Consider the following 27,683-nt stretch of genomic DNA (forward strand, 5'->3'; position numbering starts at 1 on the left):
TTTAATACTGAGGACATGATCATGTTCGAGGACAAACAGTGAAGAATGTAGACAGCCACAGAAAGGAGGAAGTATGGCAGCTGGCAAAGACAGGATTTCCCAGAGGAGGAATTTCACATCTAATTCAATTGTCAGTGGAGTAGAGTCCGAGCTACCCTTGAGGAGGAAACAGAGCCCAGCCAGGATATCTAGAATTACAGTCATCCCTGCTGACTGGACGTGAATGCTCTGGGAGATTTCACTGTGAATGGCACATTGACAGTGATGGGACTGAGTTCTGAGTCTAGACAGCTGGTTTGTTGGATGGCCAAGTTTGGGGTATGGTCAAAGATGCTCAAGTCACAGCGAGGACTTTAATGTATTTTTGTGTGGGTTCCAGAGAAAGCTTGGTAGTATACCACAGTGCCCTCTGAAACTCACTGAGCAGGGAATGACTGTTGGACTGATAATATTTGATTCTAATCATGAAACAGGATCAGGCAACTGTTCAATAGTGCCCTCTGGTGGTTATATACAACAAGCAAAAAAAAAATCAGTTCTCTTTCTCAAGCAACATTTGGCATTATCAATCACTACTACGTTATATGCTCCTAGAGATAAGGACCATGTTTTATTTAATGTCATACGTTCCCCAGAGTGTAGCACAGTATTTTGCATTTAGGAAGTACTTAGTAAATAACTGTTTAATTTAATTTGAGAGTAAGCATAGTGGAATGGGTAGAGAGCTAGCAGAAATATCAAGAGCTGAGTTCAAGTTCCACTTCTGACCCCCCACATATTCATGTTCACATGTTACTAAATGAAGCTGAAGGAAGTTCCTTGATATCCCAGTAAAAGCCCTCTTGTTCTACTAGAAGTCTTTCTTGATCCTCTCCTCTTTCATTGAATAGAAATACTTTTAAAATTTATTTTCCTTATATTTATGCTGCAGATACTTACATGTTTGTTATCACTCTTGTTAGAATGGAATCTGCTTGAGAGTAAGGATTGAGTTGTGGGGGTTTTTTTGTATTTGTATCTTCAGCTCCTAGGATAGTGCCTAGCACATGCTAAGAGATTAATCAATGCTTGATGACTGATCTGCTGAAAGCACCTCAGGTAAATCTCTCTCAAGTCCTCAAATAATTCTTATTCCTAAATAGAAATGAAATTGCCAATATGGTAAGGGAATTGCCTAAAATATAATTAAAGTGAGGCATCTTCTTGCTTTAGCATTACCCTGACCGTTACAACTCTTGATATAACTGTGACTATTTCTCTATATTTTTCTAATTCTTTTCTGTTGTTTGGTCTTGGTCCTTTTACTGGAAAAGTCTGTAAAAAAAATAACTAGATCAAAATATATGCAGTTTACTCAGATTCCCAGACACTGACTTTCTTCCCTCTTTTCTTCCAGTGCTTAAACCTTAATATTAGAATTTCTAAGGCAATAGAGTGGAAAGGGATAGGCAAGGAGGGTTGAGTGCCCAGGGTCACACAGCTAGTTAGTGTCTGAGCCCAAATTTAAACCCAAGACCTTTCAACTCCAGGCCTATCCTATCCACTGAGCCACATAGCTGCATCCCCTAACTCCCTAGCTTCTAAATTCTCAAGTCTCAAACTTAACTTAAAGGGTATAGTTGTTGGAACTTACTTTTTAAAAAATTAATTAATTGATTTAGAATATTTTTCCATGGTTACATGATTCATGTTCTCTCTCTTCTCTCTTCCTACCCCCCTCCCATGGCCAACAAGCAATTCCACTGGGGTTTACATGTATCGTTGATCAAGACCTATTTCCCTATTATTGATAATTGCATCAGGGTGATCAGAGTCTATGTCCCCAATCATATCCCCATCAAACCATGTGATCAAGCAAATTTGGAACTTACTTCTGAACCTTATAATTGTTCACTGTACAATTTCTTAAATTTTTTTTTCTTCTTCTAAACTTAACATCAAATAAAATGAATATTTCCAAATACAAAATAGAATAGAAAAAGAAACTACTTAATTGAACTAAGGATCTCCATTATGGACAAATTGCTTTTCTCTTCAAGTACATAATAAATTCAACATGTAACTTTCAAAGCTGTCCTGTTCATCTTTGATTCCTCTTGTTCTTGCCACTGTTATCTCCTGTGCATTTGGGGAAAAAATGGTTCACCCTCTTTTCTTTCTCTCTTTTTTTGGGGGGAGGGAGGGTCAACCCCATTATCAAATGAATTCATCCTCCAATATCCAATTTCAAGATTATAACCTCAAAATAGTTTTTAAAATACCCTCAAAATTCTTTTGGCATCTTTCAAGGAACATTCCAGATCTGTCATTGATAGCCGAGTTTATACACACAAATATTGTTTCAGTTAAAAAAAAACAAACAAACCCTGGATCAAATCTAGCCAAGTCTTTTAAGAATTGCTACCCCGCATTGTACACAGAGACAAACACACTGTGGTATCATCGAACGTAATGGACTTCTCTATTAGTGGCGGTGTAATGTCCCTGAACAACTTGCAGGGACCCAGGAGAAAAAAACACCATTCATAAGCAAAGGATAAACTATGGGAGTGGAAACACCGAGAAAAAGCAACTGCCTGAATACAGAGGTTGAGGGGACATGACAGAGGAGAGACTCTAAATGAACACTCTAATGCAAATACTATCAACAAAGCAATGGGTTCAAATCAAGAAAACATCTAATGCCCAGTGGACTTACGCGTCGGCTATGGGGGGTGGGGGGGGGGGAGGAAAAGAAAATGATCTATGTCTTTAACGAATAATGCTTGGAAATGATCAAATAAAATATATTAAAAAAAAAAAAAAAAAAAAAGAATTGCTACCCCGTGGTCCTAACTTTTGGGATAAGAACTCACTATTTGACAAAAAAAAAAACCTGCTGGGAAAATTGGAAGGCACTATGACAAAAATTAGGTTTAGATCAATATCTTACACCTTATATACCAAGATACGGTCAAAATGGATATATGATTTAAATACCAAGACTGATATTTAAAATAAATTAGGGGAATATAGGATAGTTTGCCTGTCAGATCTATAGAGAACAGAAGAATTTGTCACCAAACAAGAGATAGAGAACATTATAAGTTATAAAACGAATAATCTTAATTATGTTAAATTTAAAAGTTTTTGTATGAACAAAACCAATGCAACCAAACTTAGAAGGAAACAACAAGCTGGGAAAATTTGTTTGTTTATTAATTAATTAATTAACTAAACCCTTACCTTCTTTCTGTCTTAGATTCAATACTGTGTATTGGTTCTAAGGTGGAAGGGCTCTGCAATGGAGGTTAAGTGACTTGCCCAGGGTCACACAGGTAGGAAGTGAGACCAGATTTGAACCTAGGACCTTCCATCTCTGGGCCTCCTTATCCACTGAGCCACCCAGTTGCCACCAGGGGGGAAAAATTATAACAAATTTCTCTGATAAAGGTCTCATTTCTCAAATATACAAAGAATTAAATCAGATTTATAAGGATCTAAGTCATTCTCCAATTGATAAATGGTCAAAGGATGTGAATAGGCAGTTTTCAGATGAGAAATCAAAGCTATCTATAATCATATAAATATTGTTCTAAATCCCTCTTGATTAGATAAATACAAATTAAAACAACTCTGAGGTACCATCTCACACCTATCAGATTGGCCAATATGATAGTAAAGGAAAATGATAAATGTTGGAGGGAATGTGGCAAAACTGGAACACTAATGCATTTTTGGTGAAATTGTGAACTGATCCAATCATTCTAGAGGACAATTTGGAATTATGCCCAAAGGGCTATAAAAAATGCATACCTTTTGATCCAGTCATACCACTAGTCAGTCTTTATCCCAAAGAGATTTAAAAAAAAATCAGAAAGGAATTGTACAAAAATATTTATAGCTGCTCTTTTTGTGGAGGCAAAGAATTGGAAACTAAAGGGATGTCCCTCAATTGGGGAATGGCTGAACAAATTGTGGTATTTGATGGTGATGGAATACTATTATGCTACAAGTAATGATGGACCGGATGATTTCAGAAAGAGCTGGAAAGACTTACATGAACTGATGCAGAGTGAAATGAGCAGAACCAGGAGAACATTACACACAGAGACTGTGGCACAATCGAATGTAATGGACTTCTCTACTAACATCAATACAATGATCCAAGACAATTCTGAGGGACTTATGAAAAAGAATGCTATCCTCCTCCAGAGAAAGAACTGTTGAAGTAGGAATGCAAATGAAAACATTTGATTTGTTACTTGTTTATTTTGGTATATGTTTTGGGGTTTTGGTTTTATAAGATTATTCACTTATGAAAATGAGTAACATGGAAATATGTTTTGCATAATAATACATGTATAACCCAGAAAAATAAAAATAAAAGCTTGAAAAAATGGAAAAAAAGAATTGCCACTCTGTAGAAGACCCCAAAATTTGAAAACCTGGAGAAATATGCTTCTTTTGAATGCAATCCAAGAGTCTCATGAACTTGTAATCTTTTAGCTTTGCCAACAGTTGTCTTGGCTGTGTATTGTAAAACTTAATGAATGAGTGAAGAAAAAAACATTTATTAAGTGTCTACTGTATGCAAAACACTGCACTAATTGTAGGGTATCCAAATAAAAAAACAGGCTGGTCCTTGCTTTCAAGAAGTTCACATTCTAATGGGGGTGACAACACACAAAGGAGGGTTGAACTGCAGAGAGTGAAAAAGCATTATGGTCCTTGGGCCAGGGTGATAAAAGCTGAAGGTAATATATTTAATTTAGGGTTATTTTCCATTGATAAACCCAATTCTTTTCTGATGTGGAGCCATTTGATGGTGCCTAGGATTACAGGTGTGAGGAGATGGGGGCAGCAGCACCTATAGAGGAAGGTGCTAGATTATATCTCTGGAAAGGTTGTTGCAATTTAAGGACTGCTATAGGGTCTGGGTTGGAGGAGGGATTTGAAGATTGGGCTAGATGTACAGCCAAATGTCTAGACGGGACTGCCTTTTACTCCCAGTCTATGTACTTTTTTGCTGTTTCCTAGCAATTGGGTGTGATGGGAGGTGGTAGTCTGTCTCTTCCTCCAGAAACCATGCTGTTCTGGGCTGGCTTGTCTTCCTTATCATAAATATAATTAATTACTTCCTAGCTGTGTGATCCTGGGCAAGTCACTCAACCCTATTTGCCTCAGTTTCCTCATCTGTAAAATGACTGGAGAAGAACTTTTTTTTTCTCTGTTAGTCCCTTGCAAGGTCAAGTTCCTTTGTGAAGATATAATTACTGAGCTAGTTAGGCCATATGGCTTATTAGATAAAAGGTGAGAAAAACTCAGAAGACTAGAGTATTTGTTCCTTCTTGTGCAGAGGAAAAGTTCATTTTAGTCCTTCCTCCCTCACATATTATGTTCTTTTAGTTTGTTGAAATAAAAGTTCCCTTTCCAAAATTAATGGAAATCTAAAATTATCTAATATGAAATCTTATGTTTCTCCATTTAACATCCATGATGTATACATACAGAAATCTACAAAACAGAATATTTCCTTCAATATATAGCATGCCATGATTGCAAAGCTTCTGAGTCCATTTTTAAGTACTGATAAAAAAAATTTTTTTAAACCCTTACCTTATGTCTTAGAATCAATACTAAGTATCAGTTCCAAGGCAGAAGAGTGGTAAGGACTAGGCAATTAAGTGACTTGCCCAGGATCATGTAGCTAGGAAGTGACTGAGGCCACATTTTAAGGCAGGAACTTCCATCTCTAGGCCTGGCTCCCCATTATAAAGGTAAAAATTAATGGTTGGACAATAATTTTATGAAATTATGTGGTTACCAATATCTATTATGTCTCAAGTCAGAAATTTATTTACAAGTACTTATAAATAGGGAGGAAACAATAAAGAAGAGAAATGTGAGGGGGATAGGGAAATTATCTATCCTATCAACCTAAATGTTTTGCCCCACAATCCACAATGCCCACAATCCAAGCTACAGTCTCCAGCAAAGCTCCTTGGAAGAATCTCCCCATTAAGAAGACTATCTCCAGAAGACAATCTCTTCAAACTATCTTCTCAAAAGATAATCTCCTCTGAAGGAGTTCAGGCTTGCTTTTATGGTGACTTCTTGTCTCCTCTCCTCTTCAGGGGCCAATCATAGTTTCCAAATTGTCTAGCACTGCTCAGGGGGGTAGTGTCTGTGGGATCAACTTCCCACCTTCTGAAGGTCAATTTCTCAACAAAAAGTTTCACAGTTTCCTGATTGAACAGTTTCTGAGGTTGTGAATTATTGTGTAAACTCTTAAAAGAATTCACATGTTTCTGACTGATTGAGTTAAAAAAAAAAAAGGGTGGAGCTCTCCAAATATCTTGCTGGCTTCTCACCTAGCACTAAGTAGGGTGTTCAGTCTTTTATTGATTCAATTCAAAAAGTAGACAAAGGAGTGTTAATCTTGTCTTCAGACTAGTGAGGTAATAAGTAGGGGTACTTAACTTAATGTTAACCAAAGTGTCAACTACAACCAGGCAAAGAGAATAAAGGATTCCCTTTTCACAAGTATAAACTCAGAATAGACAAAGAGAACAAAGAATTCATTCTGTTTCACACTATCCACTGTCAACTAGCTGCCTCAGGACTGATTAAATGTTGAATAACATGGTACGAGTAGCAGATTGCTACTAATAAACAATAATTATCTCCTTTTAGGTTGGTTTCATAGAATCATAGATTTCTGGCATCAGTTCACTAATCTTTGGTTCTGGTCATTCAACCAATTCCAAATTATCATATTTAATCTAGGATGCATCTCTTCATCACAAGAATATCATAACTTTTGTCAAGTGCTTTGCAGAGGGAGAACATCCTTCTAGCCTATCAGTCTAGTATCCTATTGATACAAGGAAATATTTGTCCTCTGGCCTGACCAGTTTTAGGTGAAGCCCTGGTTCCATGCCAGTTCTGCTCTCTAGGTTGCTAGGTACAATGTAAAAAAAGTTAACGGAAATCTTTTGAAGATGCTAAAGTACATTTACTTAAGAATTAATAAGAAAGGTGAGGCAAGTCTTGGTTTTGCTGAGATAGCATTTGTCTTCAGGATAGTAACACTAACAAAATTTATCCATAAAAGGTATGTCAACATAGGATTTATCATCTCAGCCTTGGAAATGAATGGAATAGAAATTTTGAAAATGTTTCAGGTCATATGAAACAGAATCTAAATATTCCACAAAAGTTAATTCATCTTGACTTTGTAAATTAGGTCAGTGCAATAAATGTTCATTGTCTATATTTAGATGGAACATTTATTACGCTCTTACTATGTGCTGGGTACCTTGCTAAGTGCTAGGGAGAGAAATAAGAGCAAACAAGGAAGTTTTTGCACTCAAAGCTCTAACATTCTAATGGTGGAAGATAACATGTGTGTGTGTGTGTGGGAAGACATCATGTTGAGGAAACTCCTGGAAATGGTTTGAATTGGAGGCTGGATTCCCACAGAACAAGAAAAAAGCTCACTTGTGGGGAGGAGAGGAATACAAGTTTCTGATAAAGTGGAGATAGCTGAAGTGGGGCCTTGATGGCCCTTTAGTCATCTCAGTGCTAAAAGACCCAGTGAAGGAATTGCTTAGCCCTTACCACTCTTCTGCCTTGGAACCAAAACATAGTATTGATTCCAAGACGGAAAGTAAGTGTTTCAAAAGGAACAACCTCCAGGAATTGATACAGTGAAAGGAGAAAAACCAGGAGAACATTATACACAGAGACTGTGGCACAATCGAATGTAATGAACTTCTCTACTAGCAGCAATACCCAGGACCCAGGACAATTCTGAGGGACTTATGAGAAAGATGCTATCCACATCCAGAGGAAGAACTGTGGGACAGAAACACAGAAGAAAAACAACTTCTTGATCACATAGGTCGATGGGGATATGATTGGGGATGTAGACTCTAAAGGATCACCCTAGTGCAAATATCAATAATATGGAAATAGGTCTTGATCAATGACACATGTAAAACCCAGTGGAATTGCTCACTGGAAGCGTGGGAGGAGGGTAGGGAAAGAACATGAATCATGTAACCATGGAAAAATTTTCTTAATTAATCAAGTAAATAAAATGAAAAAAATTAAAAATATAAAAAAAACGACCCAGTGAAAACAGATGCTAAAGGGAGACCTTTATCCCACTATCTTCCTGTGGATGCTCCCTTCCTCCCTCCCTCACTGTCCCTGTCCCTTCCCTCCACCCCCACCTTTATGTATATTGGTTCTAAGGTACAAGAGCAGTAAGGGCTAGGCAATAGAGGTTAAGTGACTCCCCCAGGGTCACATAGCTAGGAAGTGTCTGAGGTCTATCTTGTTTATACAGTTTTTTGCATGCTATCTCGCCCACTAGGCTGTAAGCTTCTTGAAAGCTTGGCCTTTTCCTCTTTCTATCCCAGCATTTAGCAGAATGTAGGTGCTTAATAAATTCTAGATACCTTTTTCATTTATTTCATTAATTGGCAGTGAGATAGCATAGGGCTAGGCTATAGAAGCTAGGCTTACAGTCTGGAAGATCTATGTTCATATCCTATCTCAAATTTACTAGTTGTATGATTATGTGCAGGTCACTTTACTGAATCAACTTCCTTTTCCTTATCTGTAAAAATGGGGACTCCATTTCCCAGGGTTATTGTGAGGATCAAATGAAATAACTAGCAAATTGTTTTACAAACCTTAAAATGCATTATACATATTAGCTATTTCATTAATTCAGGAGCTCCCATTCTATCATAGGGGTAAACTGGGCTATGTGACACCTAACCTGGGAGGGGGGGGGACTAGGGAAAGTTTCCTGAAGTTGTGGCACCTGGGTTGGGGCTTGAAAGGGGGGAAGGGTTAAATTTTTAAAAATTGATTGTCTTCTGTCTGTACATCAACTTTATTTTCCAATCTATCCCAACCAAAGAACCATCCCTTATTTCATATCCAGAGAAGGAAGCAACCTTGAAGACCATCTAATCCTTTCCAAAATTGAGGCCTGGGGAAGGGACAGGATCATAGATCTGGAGCTAAAATGTCCACAGAAGGAATGAATGAATACAGAATCCAAGAGAAGATGAAAAACTGGCTAAGCAAGACTAATTAATACATTGACAGAATTGACAATATGAATGCTGCATTCAATCTACACCTAGAGTCCTCAATCTCATCAAAAAGAGAACTTGGTGCATTCTCACATCTCTTCCATTGGACCAAACTTAGTCATGATTACTACATGTCTGGCTTTGATTCTTATGGTTACTAAAGAATGGAAAGATTTCAGCAGGTGAAAATGTCAAATCAAAAAACATTTATTTAGTGTCTACTCTGTGCTAGATACTCTAAGAGCTGGGGAGACAAGGAAGGAGCTAACTGTCTAATGGAGAAAACAACATGCCAACTACCATGTACAAACAAGATAGGCAGTATATATTGGAGATAATCAGCACAGGGAAGGTGTTAGCATTAAGAAGATGAGGAAAGGCAGGTTGTGCCAGGCAGTTTAATATTTTTTTGTGTGTGTGGACTTGAAAATTGTTTCCTCAAAGTTATTTTTTTACCCCATCTTAAGTATAGCATACAATTCTCTTTCTTATTTTATGCTTTTTTTGTTTATAAAGTTGTTTTTCCATTGATTTTACTTCTGATTATATATATCCCTATCAATTAAATCTACTCTTTGGAAAAAAAAAGATAAAAAAAAAGCAAAACCAAAACCAGTTCATCAAAACCATCGAACATGCCCACCATGTCTGACTACATATGCCCTGTTCTTTTCTCATAGCTTAGCCTTATCTGGGGTGAAAGACATTTTCTCTACTTTTCAGGACATTTTCCCAATAGATTATTTTTCCTCTAGCAAAGTACTTCCACAGTATCTAAGGCTCTGTACTACTAATTAGCGTGGCGAACCCGAGTGAATCATGTCACTTCCCTGGCTCTGGGCTCACTCATCTGTAAAATGCAGGGGTTCAATCAATTTATCTTTGTGATTGCTGCCAACTCTAAAATTCTATAATTATATGACTTTACCCTGAAGGTATATATTCGACATGTGGATGTGGTAATGACTTAAAAAAAATGATGCCTCATTGGGTTTGAATTAAAATGTCTCTCTCTGTGTGTAGAGTGGTGGAGGGGTAAAGAAGGAAAGAAAGAGAGAGACAGACAGACAGACAGAGACAGAGACAAAGAGAAGTAGGGGAGAGGGAGGAGGAGAGAGAAAGAAGGAAGGAGAGAGGTTGGGCAAGGGATAAGATGGGAGGGAGGGAAAGAAAGGCAGAGAGAAAAAGAGGGTAGAGAAGGGAGGGAGGGACAGAAACAAAGAGAGAGGGGGAGTGAAACCCAGAGGAGGGAGAAGGTGGCGCAGTCTATGAATTCATTGGGACAGACACCTCCTAGTAAGGAAAACTGCTTTTATTTCTTGAGAATTTTATTTTTTGACTGGCCCTATAATTTCATGAATGTGGAGAGCTCTCGATGAGATTTTGAAAATTGAAATTTAAATATCTTTTCTCAAGTCAGATATGCATTTTCTGCAACTTAAGGTCTTGGAGAGATGCCTGAGAGATTGGCTTGTCGGATATTCTAGTTCAGGTAAGATCTGTCAGACCCAAGACCCGAACCCAGCTTTTCCGGTCTCTATTACCTACAATTAATTCCAAGACACATATATTTATTAAAACCATTCATTTACACGAAACCTACGTACTACTTCTCAGAATTAACGTTTTTCAATGAATGTATTACACATTTGCATCTTTGTGTCCTAACAGCTAACCTTAGGTGGGCTGATGTTGAAAAATTTTCTGAATTCTCTGAATGAAGTGCCATGCCAGCCGGGCTTTCCTTAACACCGGACAACTTTTCCTTCTACTCCACCGCCCACCGTCCTTTCCCGCCCTTATCTGTGGGTTGTCTTCCTCTAAGGTTGTTAAAGCTCTACCAATGTTATTCTATTTAATCCTCACAATAACCCGGTGAGGTAGGCGCTAGTATCATCCTCATTTTATTATGGCAAACTGAGGTAGAAGTTAAGTGACTTGACCAGGATCACAACTAGGAAACAATATAGGTTAGGATTTGAACTCAGGATTCCAAGTGTCCTGCTTTGTTCTCTGAGCCGCCTATCTTCCACTTGAATAATTTTTTTACGTATATGCTGTATTTTATTCTTGCTCCTATCAGTATTCCCAACACTTGGCACAGTGCCTGGCACTTAGGATTAGTTTTAAGGAATGTTCATTCATTCAGTTACTTTTATGGCCATTTCCAGCTCCGCGGCTATAGTCCCGTCCCCTCCGTGGGCCTCAGACTGGGTGAGACTAGATAGTTTCGAAGGTCCCTTTCTTTTCTGGACCTCGGATCCCACAATAAAAGGCGCAGAGAAAGTCCCTCACTATAGTCTTCCCCCAGGAACGCCAGATTTCATGCTTTCTCATTGCGCAGGCGTAGAGTGCCTGAAGCTTCTCACCACGAGATAGAGGAACACCGCAAAGGAGCACCCCCAAGCCGAGCGCGGCGCTGTGGGTAGTGGATCCTTTCCTGTGGTCTCCGCCAAGCTGAACTATAGAGTAGCTAAGGGCCGGAGGACTAAAAGGAGAGGGCCGCCTCCGGCAAAACGGCGCCTGCGCAGTAGTTTCCTCTGCGGGCGGAGGGATAATGGCGACACTGGTGCTGGATAACGGGGCCTACAACGCCAAAATCGGTTACAGCCACAACAGCGTCAGGTAAGCGGCCACTTCTTGGCCAGGGGTGAGGAAGGGTAGGTGTTCCTGACGCCTAGGGAAGTCTCGTCAGTGTTCACCCGGCTCCCTGCCTGGAGGGGAGGGGAGACTCCGGAGCTAATTTTGTGGCTGCTCCGGAGGCCCGGAAGTGGGGGGGTTGTTGTGTTTTGCAGCCGGAAGTTCCGCCTACGCACGTGGGGGTCGGGGTACTGGGGGCCTTCTGCCCTGAGGAACTGGCAGTGGGAAGTGATTTCCGAGCTAGTCTCCTCAAGGAGGAAACTGAGGCCAGAGAGGGCAAGTGTCGCCCTGGATCTTAGGGATAGCAAACGGTTCGGGTTACATTCGAGACTTCATTTCTGAGATGCCAGTAACATGTCGAGGCCACTGATGGAGGCCAAGCCGAAGCCCTTCTTGACCACCAGGAGCCTCCGGTTTGCTTCTCCAGGCTCTTCACACTTGACTCCCACGATCCAGGGACGCCTTCTTTCTTGTTGCACCCCCGAGAGATTCGTCTTCAGCCTCCTTCCCTTTGCTTTTACTGTCCCCAGTGCTAGCAATGCCCTCCCTCCTTCTGCTTTCCCTTGCTGCCTTAGAGGCTCAGGTCACATTCTGCCTTCTGCAGGATGGCTTTGCCGGGGCTGTTTTCTTTTGATCTCCTGTCAAGATTACCCTCATTGATTTTGTGTTGTGGGTGTGAGGTCTTTGGGGGAAGAGACTGCGTTTTAGTTGTCTTTCATTTATCCCCTTCACTAACACGGCACCCAACATTCTGTAAGCGCTAAATAAATGACTCCTCTTATCCCCAGGGTCTCTAGTGCTCTTTCTAGGATGTCCAGGGGTAGTAATACCGAAATGGAACCTTTTCTCTGCTCTCCTGGAGAGCAGCGATCTGTAAAGTTGCGTTACAGCACGCAGAGATCCTGAGACCACAGGATCTGGGTTCTGATCCCTTCCCTGTCCTATGCATTGTACGTGATGCAAGTTATTATTTGACTCTCCTACAAGGTTGTAAAATTTTTTGTTATTGTTTTGTTATGTAAATACAGATGACTAAAATCAGAAAACATTTTAAAAAATTAAAGGGCAAGTAGCCTTAAGAATGCAAAATTCTGTTGCAAAATGTTCTTATTGCCTTCCTCATTCCCTTAGAATGTAAGCCTTTTCCCCTTTTGAGTAGAAACTGCTTCATTTTTGGTATTTATATCCTCATTGCCTTTCAATACCTCTTAAGTTGTACATGTATAATAAGTATGTACTGTTTGAAAGATACTAAGTTTTGGTGCTATAATGCGTTTTTTTAATCTTGGCAGTTTAAAATTTAAAAATGGTAATGCTCCTCACATGCACCGTTACCTGTAAATTTCCATTATAGACATTTAGGATTTTACTTTAGCAAATCTTTATTGATCACCTACTTAGAATCCTGAGGTGGGGACACAAATATATGTAATAAAGCACTATAGAAATGTTATATGCAAAAATGCCATGAGAAAGTAGAGGAGAGAATAATTACTTTTGACTTGGAGAATCAGGAAAGCTTTGAGTAGAGACCTTGGTTTCAGCCCTATACCTAGCCCTTATCCTGTGTGACCTTGAGCAAGATTAAGTTCTTTCTAGGTCTTGGATAATGGCACCTGTAGTATCCTTCTCACACTGTTGTGTTCATAATCAAATGTAAAAACATAGAGCACTTTGCACACCTTTGAGTCTTTGTTAATACCTCCTACTGCTTGCTGTTTGTGAAAGAATTGGCATTTTGGGGTGTCTTTGGAAGGTGAGACATTGGCAAGGAGGATAGGCAGAGATAGAATAGAGCATTCCAGGTAGAGGAGATGTTAGCAAAGCCTCTAGGGAGAAGTCAGGGATGAAGCTGGTGTGGTAAATTGTGAAAGGATTTGAACCTTCTTTTTTTGAAATTTGAGCTTCATTCTAAAAGTGTCAACCATGGAACGTTTTGGAAAAGAGATGGCTGGATTGGAGCAAATGAGATGTTTATTATCAAAATTTTCTATTGTGGTGGTAAAGTGGGGAATTTTCAGGGAGAAAAATATTTTCCTGAAAATTTACAAGCCTTCACAACTCAAGATATTTCTACTTCTTTTCTTTAAATGTTGGGATTATTGACTTGTTTCCTTAGGTGGGTTTCCTCCAGTTTCTGTCCCAGTAATACTTGTCACAATTTTTCAAGACATCTAAAAGCTATACAATTTTAGAACATTATACCAAAGTAGACTTCTAGAGCATATACTCATCATCTAGCTCTTTTGGTCAGAAGTGATTGATTACAAACAGACATTGTGCTAACTTATCTGGGCTGCACTGTCTAGTCTATCATGTAGGCTACCTCCATATTAATCTTCAAACATGGATATCTTATGCATTGAAGAGGTTCCAGAATGAAGTCCTGGTTTGCCTGTCTAGCCATTCATAATCTTTTCTCATCCTACCAATCTACCCCATTGTTACCATTGTTGCCATACTTGTTAGGCAAGTCTTTATTGGCTCTTCCACTACAGGTGTTAAAATTGGGGGGGGGGGGGGAACCGAAAACAAAAATTCAAACAAAATATTATCAAAAGTTTCCATTGTGGAGTGAAGTGGAGAAACTTCATGGAGAAAAATATTTTCTAGGCATTCACAACTCAAGCAGTTTCTACTTTTTTTTCTTCAACAGTGTTATTCCAAACTGTCAGTTCCGGTCAAAAACAGCTCGCCTGAAAACCTTTACAGCCAACCAAATAGATGAAATAAAGGACCCGTCTGGACTCTTTTATATCCTGCCTTTTCAGAAGGTAAGTAAATTATGTATAACTTCTAGCACTGTGGATATAATACACTATGGAGAAATAATTTCATTCAGTGTGGGAACTCCCTTCATTGGAATACATTTCAGCCTTCTTTGTCCTTCCATCCTGTCCAATTCTACCACATCTTGTAAGGAGCGCTTAAAGCAGGAGTTTTATACCTTTTTTCATATCCTGGACTTCTTTGACAGTATGCTCAAAGCTACAGAATCTTTCAGGATCATGCTTTTAGATTCATAAAATACAAGGCATAAAATTACAAAAGAAAGCATTTCTATCAAAATACAATTGTCAAAATATTTTTAAAAGTTTATGAACCACTTAATTTGTGTACAACTAATCTTAGGTAATGGATAGCTTCAGTTTTTTTTGCCACTTGAAAATTTGATGTTCCTGAAACTATGATGTTTCATAATTGAAAACTCTGTAATAGGTTAAGATAAAAGGCAGAATCTGCTTAGGGGACAGAGAGCCAGCACTACCTGGGTTTAAGCCACACCTTTGACAAGAATTAATTTTGTGTCTCTGGGCAGGTGGCACAAACCTGTTTCCTGAGCACCTCTCTAAAAACTGCACAATAGTTGTTGATTTGCCTTGGTGGAGGCAGTTTTCCTTCTCAGGGATTTCCTTAAGCCATTAAAATCACTGGTTTGGGCCCCAGAAGAACAACAACAACTTGGAGATGAGCTTTTATGGTAGAGAGTAGCTTAGAACCATTGAAAACACTGCTCAGTTTTGAAATTCAGCCTAGTCTGTTGATTCATTTCTTCTCAAATCTGGGCACAGGTCATTGTTCATCATGTGCCAAGTATATCTAAGGTCTGCCTTTATAAATCACTAGGCCCTCTGCCCAACTGCATTGCATTATCTTATCAATGTATATTTTTTATCCATGTTGTTTTCTCAGCATAGATGGTTAAACTCTTTGAATAATTATGGATAAATTTAAATTAAAGGCAAGCTATTAATAGGTTTTTTTGAAAGTTGGCTTAATGGGGCAGCTGGGTGGCTCAGTGGATCAGAGCCAGGCCTAGAGATAGATAGGAGACCTGAGTTCAAATCTGGCCTTAGGCACTTCCTAACTGTGTGATCCTGGACAAGTCACTTTGTACCATATTTAGTATCTAGATCAGTGATGGTGAACCTTTTAGAGATTGAGTGCTCAAACTGCAAACTGCAGAGAGAAGGGGAAGGAAGCAGTTTTGCTGAGCCCCTCTGGCTTTCTAGTAACAAAATCTGTCAAACTGTGTTGGGACAGTAGTACATGTGCCCACAGAGGGGGCTCTGAGTGCCCCCTCTGGCATGTGCACTATAGGTTTGCAAACACAGATCTAGATTCCAAGACTAAAGTACCAATACTTCATATCTAGATTCTAAGACAGAAGGTAAGGGTTTTATTTTTTTTTTAATGGCAGTTACGTTAATGTTACCAGGTCAGTTCACTTATGATATATGTTCAGATTTCCAAGTAGAAATATATGTACTTGTTTTCATTACAAGTATCTAATATCAGAAAATGAACAGATTTGGTGGCTCTTGTCTCTTAAATAACTCTATTAGTTTATGTCCATTTTGAGCTAACTAGGATATATCTGAAGGTTGAAATCCCATGAAATGAGAGAAGGTAGACCAGCCAGGAAAATCTTAGTGGCAACTGGGAGATGCTGTTTGTTTTCCTCTCTAGATTCCCCCTTCCCTGCTGTGTACTCCCACACAGTTTGGTCCTTGTGGCTTCTTTTCAGGCTTTCTCCTTGACAGTTTCAGTTACTCCATCATCTCTGCCCTTAATTTCTGTGATTATTTAGCCTGGGGCCCCTCAACTGCCCACTTTCCTGAGTGTTACACCTTCAGCTTCTGTCAAGCCATTTCCCCCAGGTATCTATTGACATTTCCAGTCCAGTATGCTCAGAATAGCTTTTTATTTTTCTCTCTTATTTTTTCTGCTCTTCCTTCTGACATCACTTTTTCTTCCAGTGGCTCCTCTCTACCTCAGCGGTAATTTTCATCTTTTTTTCCCTCCTATCCCATATCCAATCATTTGCCAAGTCTCATTCATTCAGTTTGGACAGTTTCTAGCTTTAGACCCTTCTCTATATTCTCACTCTTTTTGCCCTGGTATAGGGCCTTCATTACTGCCTTCATCACAGGGACTTTTACAATGGCCGCTTATCAAGTCTTTCCATGCTTATTCTTTCTTCCCTCTAGTTCATCTTTCATGTCATTGTTGGCATAATTTTTTTACGTAGATGGGCTAAATGATTCCTACTCAAAGCTTTTCAGTAGTTTCTTATCATTTCTTTAGTAAAGACAACATTCTTTACCTGGCATTTGTTCCTTCTACAGAGTGGTACCATTCTTTTGTTACATATATCTAGCATTATGTCTTTTTTGCATACTTTGTTGTAGCCAAATTGGTTTTCAGTTGTCTCCCTTGTACCCTGAGGTTTTCCTGTCTCTGTTCTTAGTCTTGGAGGAACTTTGCTACAGGTACTGAAGAAGGCTTCAAAGCCTCTCCTTCATTTCACCATTTGAATCTTTCCCATCCTTTCAAGCATATCTCAAATGCCACATCTCCATGAAACTTCTCTTATCCTCCACCTAAAAGAGGACCTTACTCTCTTCAATTTCTCACAGCATTTTTTTCTGAATTTCTTTCATGAGAGAATTGTGTTACAGTAGGGTCCTTATGTATGTTGATGGCCGAAGCCACAGATATAAGCTAACATTTGCTGACCCCATACAAATATGTGCTCTTTCCCTGTTTTTGCCTTTCACTTCAGTACCTCCCACCGAAACAAACAAACAAAAACAAAAAATAGACTGAAAAAAGTGACAGTGAAACCAGAAGAGACTGCGCCAGAGGCAGACCTCATTCCTGATGGACTGCTACCTCTATCTGAAACCTTGGATAAGGGGGCCCTACTGTGCTTCCTAGTGTATATTCTCCTTTAGTCATTATAAAACCAATAAGAGCAGAAACCATTTCCCCTTAACATTTTGCATGAATTCTGCACTTTTTTTCTTAATAAATGTATGTTTTATTGAGTTGTACTGTCATTTTTGGAAAATTTTCCCATTTTATGTTTTAAAGATTATTCTTGAATTTCTGAATTCTTTTAGGGCTATTTGGTGAATTGGGATGTTCAAAGACAAGTTTGGGATTACCTTTTTGGGAAAGAAATGTATCAGGTAAAAAAATTACACTCTGCATTCAGATATGTTTCCAAGGCTTATTAATATTGAAGAACAGCTCTACATTTAAGATTTCAAGATGGTAAATATTTTCACTTTGAACATGTTAATATAGTTACTACTTATGATTGTTGAAATTGACATAATATTGGAATGATAAATATGCATTATTAGACATAATACATTTACATATGCTTTGTAAGCATATTCTAAGCTTTATTTTTCTAAGTACATTTCGATGTTGCTGTTGGAGATGGGACAGGAACAGAGAGGTCTATATTTGTGATGAAACCACAGATGATCTCAGTGTAGACACTTCTAATAGTTAGGAAAGATCATCAGTGTCTGTGTAACTTAAAGAGATAACTTGGAAATAGTGAGTAGAGTGCTGTACGCAGAGTTAGGAATACCTAGGTTTGTATCTTGCCTCCTCAGGTATGTGTAATTAGAATTTTGCTCCTCAGGGACTCTCTCTCCCAGCATCCCCAGTTATGTATCTTTGTTATGTATTAAGTTTTGTGTAGCTCCGCCCTCTTCTGGAAACCTCTTCTAGAGTGGTTGGGTGAGTACCAGGCAGGAGAATTTAACTTATGTGACTTTACTCAGGTTTTTACTTTTGTTCTTGTTTTTCTTCTGCTTCAAGTGAGTATTAATAAACTTTATAAAATGTAATACTTGGAGTTATTGGATATTAAGTTAAATTTTACAGGTATATACTTAAGTTATTATCACTGAGAGGTTAAATGACTTATCTATGGCCATATAGCCAGTGTATGTCTAAGACAAGGCTTGAACTCATGCCTTCCTGACACAATAGCTATTAGATTGTCAGCTGTACCAATGTAAAGTAATTAAGATTTCTGTTTCCAGACTGAAAAGGAAAGTGACTACATATGGAGACTTTATAAAATTCAGAATTAGAATTTGCCAGGTTTTAGTATTGTGATTATATCATATTTAAGGTATAGGATTTTAAGATTAAAAGGTCACTTCATCTTACTTATGCTGGCATAGTGAAGTACTCATCACATAAATGAATGAATAAATTTTTTATTAAGGAGACACATTGTGCCAGGCACTGTGCCAAGAGCTGAGGGTAGAAGTAGAAAACTAAGATAATCTGTGCTCTCAAAGAGCTAATGTTCACACAGAGGAGACAGTACATTCAGAAAGTTTCAGCTGTAAGTCAGATGAAAAGGTCCTGTGGTTCTCAGGGTACAATGGAATGTTCATTACAAAATGAGTGACAGTGTTTAGGAGTTGGGTGACCAGAGCTTTCTTTCCTGGGTCCCAAGTAGTTGTGAGCAGTCCCTAGGTAGCATCTTCACAGGGGTCAAGATGATGGCTGTGGGTGCTGAGCTGGTAGCCTAACTCTTCTCCAGGGCTCTGGGGCTCAGAGTCCTAGGCATTCTCCATGAAGGTCCGAGAGGAGGAGGTTGCTTGGGGGGAAAAAGGGGTAGTCATACATGCCTGACCTCCTGCTACCTCCTGTTTTCCTTGTGGATCTTCCTGATGATTCAGTGAAGCTAGATTGCCCATCTGTCCAGCTTCTCATCCCTTGACATTACATTCATTTCCTCGTTTCCTTTGGTATATGAGGAACTTCTGGATGCTTCTTTAGTTCCTGGTTCTAAGAATTTCGAGGAAATTGACTGAGAGAATGTTTTCATGTTAAGCCCAGCCCATCTCGGAGCTCATTCCTAAATATTTTTTTTCTTCAAAAAAAGGTTCATGTGATTTCTCTAGTAGTTCTATACTTTGGCATATCAACTTGTCACTCTTCTTCTTGATATCATAATGCTATTCTATCTTTTGTGTTCTTACAGGTGGATTTTGTAGATACAAATATAATAATTACAGAACCTTATTTTAACTTCACTTCAATTCAGGAGTCAATGAATGAAATCTTGTTCGAGGAATATCAATTTCAAGCTGTGCTTAGAGTCAATGGTGAGTTGATTTGGGGGGGGGTGTAATTTAGTTGAATGGCAGTGGTCATGGGTGTGGTGAACGTAGATTTCAAATATTAAAATATTAGAGGATGGAGATGGTTCTTCTTATTTGAAAGAATTAGAATTATGGCATTTTAGAGCTAGAAGAGAGCAGAAAGTTCATCTAGGTTCTTCTAATTTTACTAAATATCTGAGTTCCTATGCAGATATAATCTCTTTGCATTAGAGTGTAAGCTGCCTGAGGACACACTGTCTTTATTTTTTGTTTTATTTTACCTTTTCTGCCTTAGTAACAGCTCTTAAAACATAAAGGCAAAAGCTAGGTCGATAGAGTGAAATGATTCAACCTGGGTCGTACAGGAGGCTGTATCTTAAACATTTTGTTCCTCCAATCCCTAGCATAGATTAGATCTCAAGTCAGAGATCTTAGCTCTGATAGACTGGGTGGCTTGAGAATTACCAAATCTTTTGGAGCATCTTCTGCAAAGTGGGGATAATGATAAGAGGCTATGAGAAAAACCCTGTGTATCATTCCCATCCTCATCATTATTGTTATTAGCATCATCTTTAGTGGTGGAGGAGGTGCACAGTGGTTATGTATTAGGAGAATGACTTTCTCAAAGTAGAATCTTAGCTTCACTGAATTTCAGTGCTGGAAGGAACCTCTTGGAGGACCCCTTAGTCTAAGGCCATTCTGAAGATGAAGACTGAAACTCAGCATACTTAGGAGCTTTCTACTGGGTCTCCCTGGCAGGTTTTGGATTCATGCATCTAAAGCTGGGGGACCCTTGGCTGCTATCAGGTGCAGCCTTCACTTGACAGATGGAAAAAGTGAGGCCTACACAGTGAGGTTACATAGAGTGACAGGAGCACCATCTGATCAGAGTCAGGGCTTTTTGTATTCAGCCATACTCCCTCTAGGCTTGACCTACACAGCTAGGATTTGGGCCCAGGCTGGAAGTGTCTGAAACTTTCAAGGCTGTATTGTAGCTGCACGGGCTCTACAGCACTTTCAGGAAGTGGTTCTCTGCTGGGATGTCACCAGATTTGGGATAGGTAGGGAGCTACTACCTCTGATACAGGCCTTTCCACCTGTGCAAAGGTTGTGGTTGTTAGGAAGATTTTTCTTATATCTACCCTAAAACTACTTGCTTGGACCTTTCATATACTATTCCTACTTCTCTCTTCCATTACCTCCCTCTGAATGTTTTTGTTTTCTTTCCCTCCTCCATTTCTCTCTCTGTCACCCCCTTTCCCCCAAAACTCTTATCTCCCTCCCCTCCATCTTCTCTCTAGCCTCTCTGTATTTCTTTTTCCCTCTTTCTCTCCTCCCCCTATTTACAGGATATTCATAATCTTTGTGTATTTTTAAACTTTAAATATTAATTAACAGAGAGTAGATGTGAAAGATAATCTTTAAATGATATTTAAAAGCAAATTGATTAAAGTTAGAATTATTTTATTAGACAATTGGACGCAATGTAGCATTCCCCCACATCTTGTGAGAAAAGAGCACTGCCTTTTATAGATGAAAAGGGAAACAACCTCAGGTTAACCAAATTGAAGAAAAGCCATGTTAGCTTCTTCAGCACTTTGATGGATCTATGAGCTCTGTGATGTGGGCACTCTCTCCACCAGTGCAGATATTGATGCATTCATGCCCTCTTATCTTGTCCATATTTTTCCCATAAACTTGCTGCAGAATACCTGGAGTGGAGCATGTGGGCTATCCCTTGCTCTCACATGAACAGCCCACATTATCTTTTGGTCACACATCTTACATCTTACATCTTAAATCTTACATCTTTCATCTCTGATAACATTGTGTGGATAGAATTTTGCTCCCCAGGACTCTAAATCCCAGCTTCCCATGTTCTTTCTCAAGTTATGTGCTAACGTAGAGAGGATATAAGTTTTGTGTAGCTTTGCCCTCTCTCTTTTCCCATGAACATGGCTGGGAAAGCTTGCTTTACTCAGGTTTTTCCTTTAGTCCTTTTGTTTCTTTTACTTCAAGTGATTACTAATAAATATTATATAATATAATAGTTGGAGTTATTGGATATTAATTTTAATCTTGTTTATGTGTCTTTTCTTGTATGTTTTTTGCTGGTAACTTGTTGCATCTCACTTACATCCATCATGTGTTTCTCCATTGTCCTTTGGGTAGAGATTCTAGTATTCTGTGATTCATGCCTTACAGTATCACAAGAAGTATATAATTGTTCAAAGATGGGCCTTTGGCATCATTAAAAGCACTGCACCATTTCTCAAAGGCAACTTAGCCATCTGTGCTGCTGATGTTCAAGTAACAGGCCTAGTTCATTGGGGCAAAGTCTAAATGAATGAGAGGATCCCTGTCAGTGGTGAAGTCCTCCACAAGCCTTTGCATATTGTACTAATTATATGAAGCCCTGGAACATTGCAGAGCCCTGAAATGAGATCTATCAGCCATCAAAAGATTGTGGCCTAACAGTCGACAAAGGAAAAAGCAAATGGTAAAGAATGCTTATTGTTCAGATTGGGATCTGCATTTGAATGGACATTTTGTAAGGTTGATCCATCCCTACCTCACTCTTGGACAAATATTCCACATGGACAATGAACTAGCCCTATATTTGCTGAGAGGAGAAAGTTCACTTTGATTTTACAAGTTATTTGCCTTATATTTCTATCATCTGTACAGTCTAGGTAATCCATAAAGTGGTTAAAAAACTACAGGAAGACTTTGTTGAGATCTTCTCTACTGGTCAGTGATACTCTCTTTCAAATTTGTATTTCTTACATCTTGAGGTTTTTCAGAAGTAAATATCAATGCTCTTATGTTGCAACTGGAAGAAAAGATGTATTATTTATACTTAGTTTATTTGCTTTCCTTTCCCCATCATATTAAAAGCAATATACTGTAGAAGGTTGCTCAATATGTTACTGTTTTATTGTAGCTGGTGGCCTAAGTGCACATCGCTACTTTCGAGATAATCCATCTGAATTATGCTGTATCATTGTGGACAGTGGTTATTCCTTTACACACATAGTACCATATTGCAGAAGTAAAAAGAAAAAAGAAGCAATAATTCGGTAAGCTGCATTTTTTTTTAAAATAAATTACGGAATTGAAAAATATTGTCAGACTCAATCAATGTATGTCTTGGTTAATTTTGCTTGTTAGAACTCCCCCTCCCTTTAAAAATACTTGCTACAAGGAATGTTATTAGGGTAGGGAGGAAGAAAGGAAAAATTCTGGAATGAAAACAATAATAAAAATTAGCAATTTTTTAAAAGTAAAAGAATTATAATGTTGAAATAAAGACAGTTGCTAAAGTAAAGTTGATTATTCCCTTTCAGGATTAATGTTGGAGGAAAGCTTCTAACCAATCATCTAAAGGAGATAATTTCTTACAGGTAATACTTTTTATGCTTTGATTCTTTTTTTTTTAAAACCCTCACCTTCCATCTTGGAGTCAATACTGTGTATTGGCTCGAACGCAGAAGAATGGTAAAGGCTAGGTAATGGGGGTCAAGTGACTTGCCAAGGGTCACATAGCTGGGAAGTGTCTGAGGCCACATTTGAACCTAGGACCTCCCGTCTCTAGGCCTGGCTCTCAATCCACTGAGCTACCCAGCTGCCCCTCAAGCTTTGATTTTTGAGGAGACAAATTATGAACTACAAACCTCCTCTAATGGAGGCAGTTCTCAAATACACCAACATCATATATAACAAAGCTTTGGATGTGTTTAAGTATTTGTTTTACAAAAGCTAAAATACTTCCTATAAACTCTGATTTTGCCCTTCTCATTTTAATATTTAGGATAGCTTTGCAGCCTGAGATGATAATGTAATGAGAAACAATTAATTAATTACTCTTTACTAAATTGACTAACATAAACATTATAGAAATACAACATAGGTAAATGGTGTAAATGTAGAATAATTTCTGTAAAACAGCATTCTAGCTATCTGGCACTTCTAGAACATAGTATGGAACTAAGGGGTATAGAAAAAGACTTCTGAGCAGAAGAAATACATGATATGAAATCCATTCACTTACAGGGATGTCCTTCAGGCCCTTAGAGCCACTTTTTTCCCCCCAGATATTAATAGTTAGGGTTTTCTCTTTTCCTAACGCAGAACAGATAGGAAGTGTCAAAATAGGAAGGGATAGGTGGTTTGCTCTAGGTAGGCACAGAGGCAACTTTAAAAAAAAAAAGAAAGCTTACAGCAAAGGAAGAGTCAAGTTTCATTAAACCTAGCATTTCAGAGCCATTTAGGGTAAGGGAAATAGCACTACATACTTCATTAAACTTTGGATGGGGTTTTGTATTAATCAACACTGGTAAATTGCTGACCTTGAGTTATCAACACAAAGAAATAATGTTCAATATACTTGCTTTATAAAGTAGAGAAATCTATAATCCTATCTAGATTTCTGTCCAAAATGATGAAACGAAAGCTATTTTGGTGCTCAAAAAGTTAAACCTTCAACTCTATGGAAAACTTTGTCATGTAGAAAAACTTGGTCTCCAGAGTTTTGGGATAGTTGCAGTTTTTGTAAGTTGACTTTAGGTAAGTAATTGAAATGAAAAATGCCTCAGTTTCCTCATTGTAAATTGGGGGTAACCCCTGGCTTCACTGGTTTTGTGAGGATCAAATAAAGAATGGAGGTGAAGATGTTTTAAGAAATGAAAGATAATATAAAAGGCAAGATACCATTTGGTTCTTTTAGAACCCCAGTACTTGTTTTTTATCAAGATACTATCTATAAAGTTTTTTGCAGACTTTGTATTGAACCTTTTTAAAAAAATTAAACCTTTTTCTTCTGCCTTAGAATCAATACTAAGCCAGAACCAGGAGAACATTGTACACACTAATTTCAATATTGTACAGTGATCAATTGTAAAAGACTTAGCTATTCTCATCAGTACACTGATCCAGGACATTTCCAAAGGACTCAGGACAAAGATTGCTATCCAACTCCAGAGAAAGAAGTGTTGGAGTCAGAATACAGATCAAAGCATACAATGTTTCACTTTATTTTATTTGCGTTTTTATTTTGGAGTTTTGGTTTTATGTGAGTATTCTCCTACGGGGACCAATATGGAAGTATGTTTTGCCTGATAATACATATATAACAGATCAAATTGCTTACCATTTCTGAGAGGGGAGAGGGAAGGAAGGGAAGGAGATAATTTGGATCTTATAATTTTGGAAAATGAACACTGAAAATTGCTATTTCATATATTTGGAAAAATAAAGTATTTTTAAAAAATCGATACTAAGTATTGGTTCCAAGCCAGAAGAATGGTAAGGGCTAGGCAATTGGGGTACTTGCTCAGGGTCACACAGCTAGGCAGCATCTTGAGGTCACATTTGAACTCAGGACCTCCCCTCTGCAGATCTGGCTATCCACTGAACCACCTATTGCATCTTTTTTTAAATCTTAAACACAAAACTTATGAAAGTAAATGCTTATTATGGCCCAGATTTTAAATGTCATATTTTGTCTTATTTCTATGCAGACAGCTACATGTCATGGATGAAACACATGTAATCAATCAAGTAAAAGAAGATGTATGCTATGTATCTCAAGATTTTTATAAGGACATGGATATTGCAAAGTATGGATTTTGATAGACTAATGATTGTTAAGTAAATTCCAGATCACATAAAACAAAGCTGAATTGTTTAAAATCTCTTCTTTTTCAGGTTGAAAGGAGAAGAAAATACAGTGATGGTAGACTATGTTTTGCCTGATTTCAGCACAATAAAAAAGGGCTTTTGTAAGGTAATTTTGTGGAGGTCACAGTTTCTGAGTTAAGAATTAAGGTCTTCATATCTTTGGGAACATTTCAGAGAAGGAGTAAGAGTAATCTTTTAATATCAGTTTTTCCAGTGAATATTAGTGTGCTAATCTTAATCTGTTTATAAGTTTTATTGTATTTGGGAACTTCTATATTATATATATCAGGAAAAATCCTAAAATTATAATCTTATATGTATTTAGCTGACATTTTTTGAAATGTACTCATTTTTCATTAATGTGTAATTTGAGTCAGAGAGAAGAAATTTTTATATAGGCACAAAAAATTGAACCACATAATAATTTTGTTTAAGATGTGGGAAAGGAACAACATATTCTCATATACGAAGTTTTGGTTAAGATATTGTTAAAATTTAGAATTTACCTTTTTCTTTTCTCTTTAGGAGCTTCAAAATTAATATAGTTAAAAGCAACTCTCACAAATATTTTCTTGCTTTTGTAAAAGCAAAAATCTTCATGTAATCTTTATGGATTCCATGATCCCAGGTGATAGGATTCCTGGTTTGGGCTGTTAATCACCTTCTGTAGCTTTGTTTCCTCTTTATTCTCCTGGATGACCTAAAAAGTTTCAAATGATGAATCATGCCAACTACTTTCTAAAACAGTGGCACACTTTATAGTGATTACATTTCTTAATAGAGGCCACCAGAATTGGATTGATGAGAACTGTGCTGTGATTGTGACCTATATTCATTTTTTAAAAACAAGATCTTTCTTCAAAATTCTCTTATTTTTATGCGATTAAAACATATCTCGCTTTGTTTTAGAAAGCAAAAACTTCATATATTATTGTTTCCTTTAGAAAGGTTTTAGATTTTTCTGTGTGCTGACAAAATAAAGTATATTATTTATCTTAACTCTAGAAAATATGTTCTGAGGTTCAGGCATTATTCCTCCACTGTTTTCTCTTCCACTATAAAAGCTGTTTCTTGCATGCTTTTTTTCCTGTGAGAACTTTCCCATTTTCTCTCTCTCTTCCTCCTTCTCCCACTATCTTCTTTTTTTTACCTCTTCATTTTAAAAAAAATCTCTTACCTTCTGTTCTATCAATTCTAGGGCAGAAGAGTGGTAAGGTATTCTTTTGGTGGTGTTATATGACTTGCCCAGGATTGCACAGCTAGGAAACTTCTGAGACTAGATTTGAACCCGTGTCCTCCCAACTCCAAATCTAGTACTCTGTCCACTGTACCACCCAACTTCCCCTCCTATCCTGATTTTTAGGAAGTTCTTTTCTTTGGTGAATTTTTATGCCTCTTTCACCATTAGACCAATTGTGTTTTTTAAGATGTTATTTTCATCAGTACTTTTTTTTGCCTTCTTTACCAAACTGTTATTTCTCTTTTCATAAAATTTTCTTGTATCAGTCATTTCACAGTTTTTCCTCTGCCACTCTTAACTCTTTCTTTAATTTTAATAGTAATTCTTGTTGGATTTGTGTCTAATTAGCAGCCCAAGCAAGGGCAGGTCTAGATCGCCCACAAAGATAAGGCCAAGCTGTAAAAGCTGGAGAGTAGGGAGAGTCAGAGCTGAGCCAAAGAGCCTGACAGCTTCTTCTTCATCTGCTTATATATACCATTTTCACTATTCCTGGGCTTCTCTGATTGGAGAGGCTTAATTCAAGTCCAAGTCCCCAGTTCTGGAATCTAGATAGGCCCCCATGGACCTTCCAGAAGTCAGGACTTTTTATGTTTAGTAGCCCTCTGCCAGAATGCCATGTAAACACATATGTGGCAGTCAGAGGCAGGGCTGGCATCAATCTGATTTTCAAACTGAATAAGTGAGTACAATTTATACTACATTCACATATCCTACAAGGCCTCCTAAGTTTTCTTATGCCAGAAAAATGTCTCATGACTTTTTGTTGGCTTTGCCACTTTAAATTTTGTTTTGAAGTGTTATTTTAAAGTTGATTGGAGGAGAATGTTGAGAGAGTTCAGCTGGGTTGTTGCCTCTAATCTACCATCCTGACTCTGCCCCCATTTTCTTCTTTTTTTTCCCAATGTTTTTTAATCTTTTTATTTTTAACATTGCTTATATTTCCTTTCTTAAATCTTGCTCTCCCTTTGCAAAACTATCTTATATTACAAGAGTATTTTTTTTAAGGAAAAAGGGGGAAAGGGAAAAAAAAAACAACTGATCAATACATTGAAAGAAATCTGAAAATATATACAAGGTTCCACACCTGCAGACCTTAGACTTCCA

General features: G+C 38.0%; 1 protein-coding gene across 4 annotated transcripts in view; it reads left to right on the forward strand.

Annotated features, from left to right (window-relative positions):
• Positions 1–11,498: 11,498 nt before the first annotated feature.
• Positions 11,499–27,683, forward strand: part of ACTR6 (actin related protein 6) — a 39,843-nt gene continuing 23,658 nt past the window's right edge. The window contains exons 1-8 of one of the 4 annotated variants that reach the window (XM_001372191.5): positions 11,499–11,720; positions 14,392–14,509; positions 17,642–17,710; positions 19,540–19,663; positions 22,605–22,740; positions 23,008–23,064; positions 25,180–25,278; positions 25,367–25,445. In XM_001372191.5, coding sequence (XP_001372228.1) covers positions 11,653–11,720; positions 14,392–14,509; positions 17,642–17,710; positions 19,540–19,663; positions 22,605–22,740; positions 23,008–23,064; positions 25,180–25,278; positions 25,367–25,445 — 750 coding nt within the window. In that variant the 5' untranslated portion in view covers positions 11,499–11,652. Of the gene's footprint in view, positions 11,721–11,886; positions 12,149–14,391; positions 14,510–17,641; positions 17,711–19,539; positions 19,664–22,604; positions 22,741–23,007; positions 23,065–25,179; positions 25,279–25,366; positions 25,446–27,683 lie in introns of those variants that run through there. The other 3 variants (XR_008912127.1, XM_007503270.3, XM_007503272.3) reach the window with 3 other exon arrangements.

This window comes from Monodelphis domestica, chromosome 5 (genome assembly GCF_027887165.1).
Source record: "Monodelphis domestica isolate mMonDom1 chromosome 5, mMonDom1.pri, whole genome shotgun sequence".
Lineage (NCBI taxonomy): Eukaryota > Metazoa > Chordata > Mammalia > Didelphimorphia > Didelphidae > Monodelphis > Monodelphis domestica.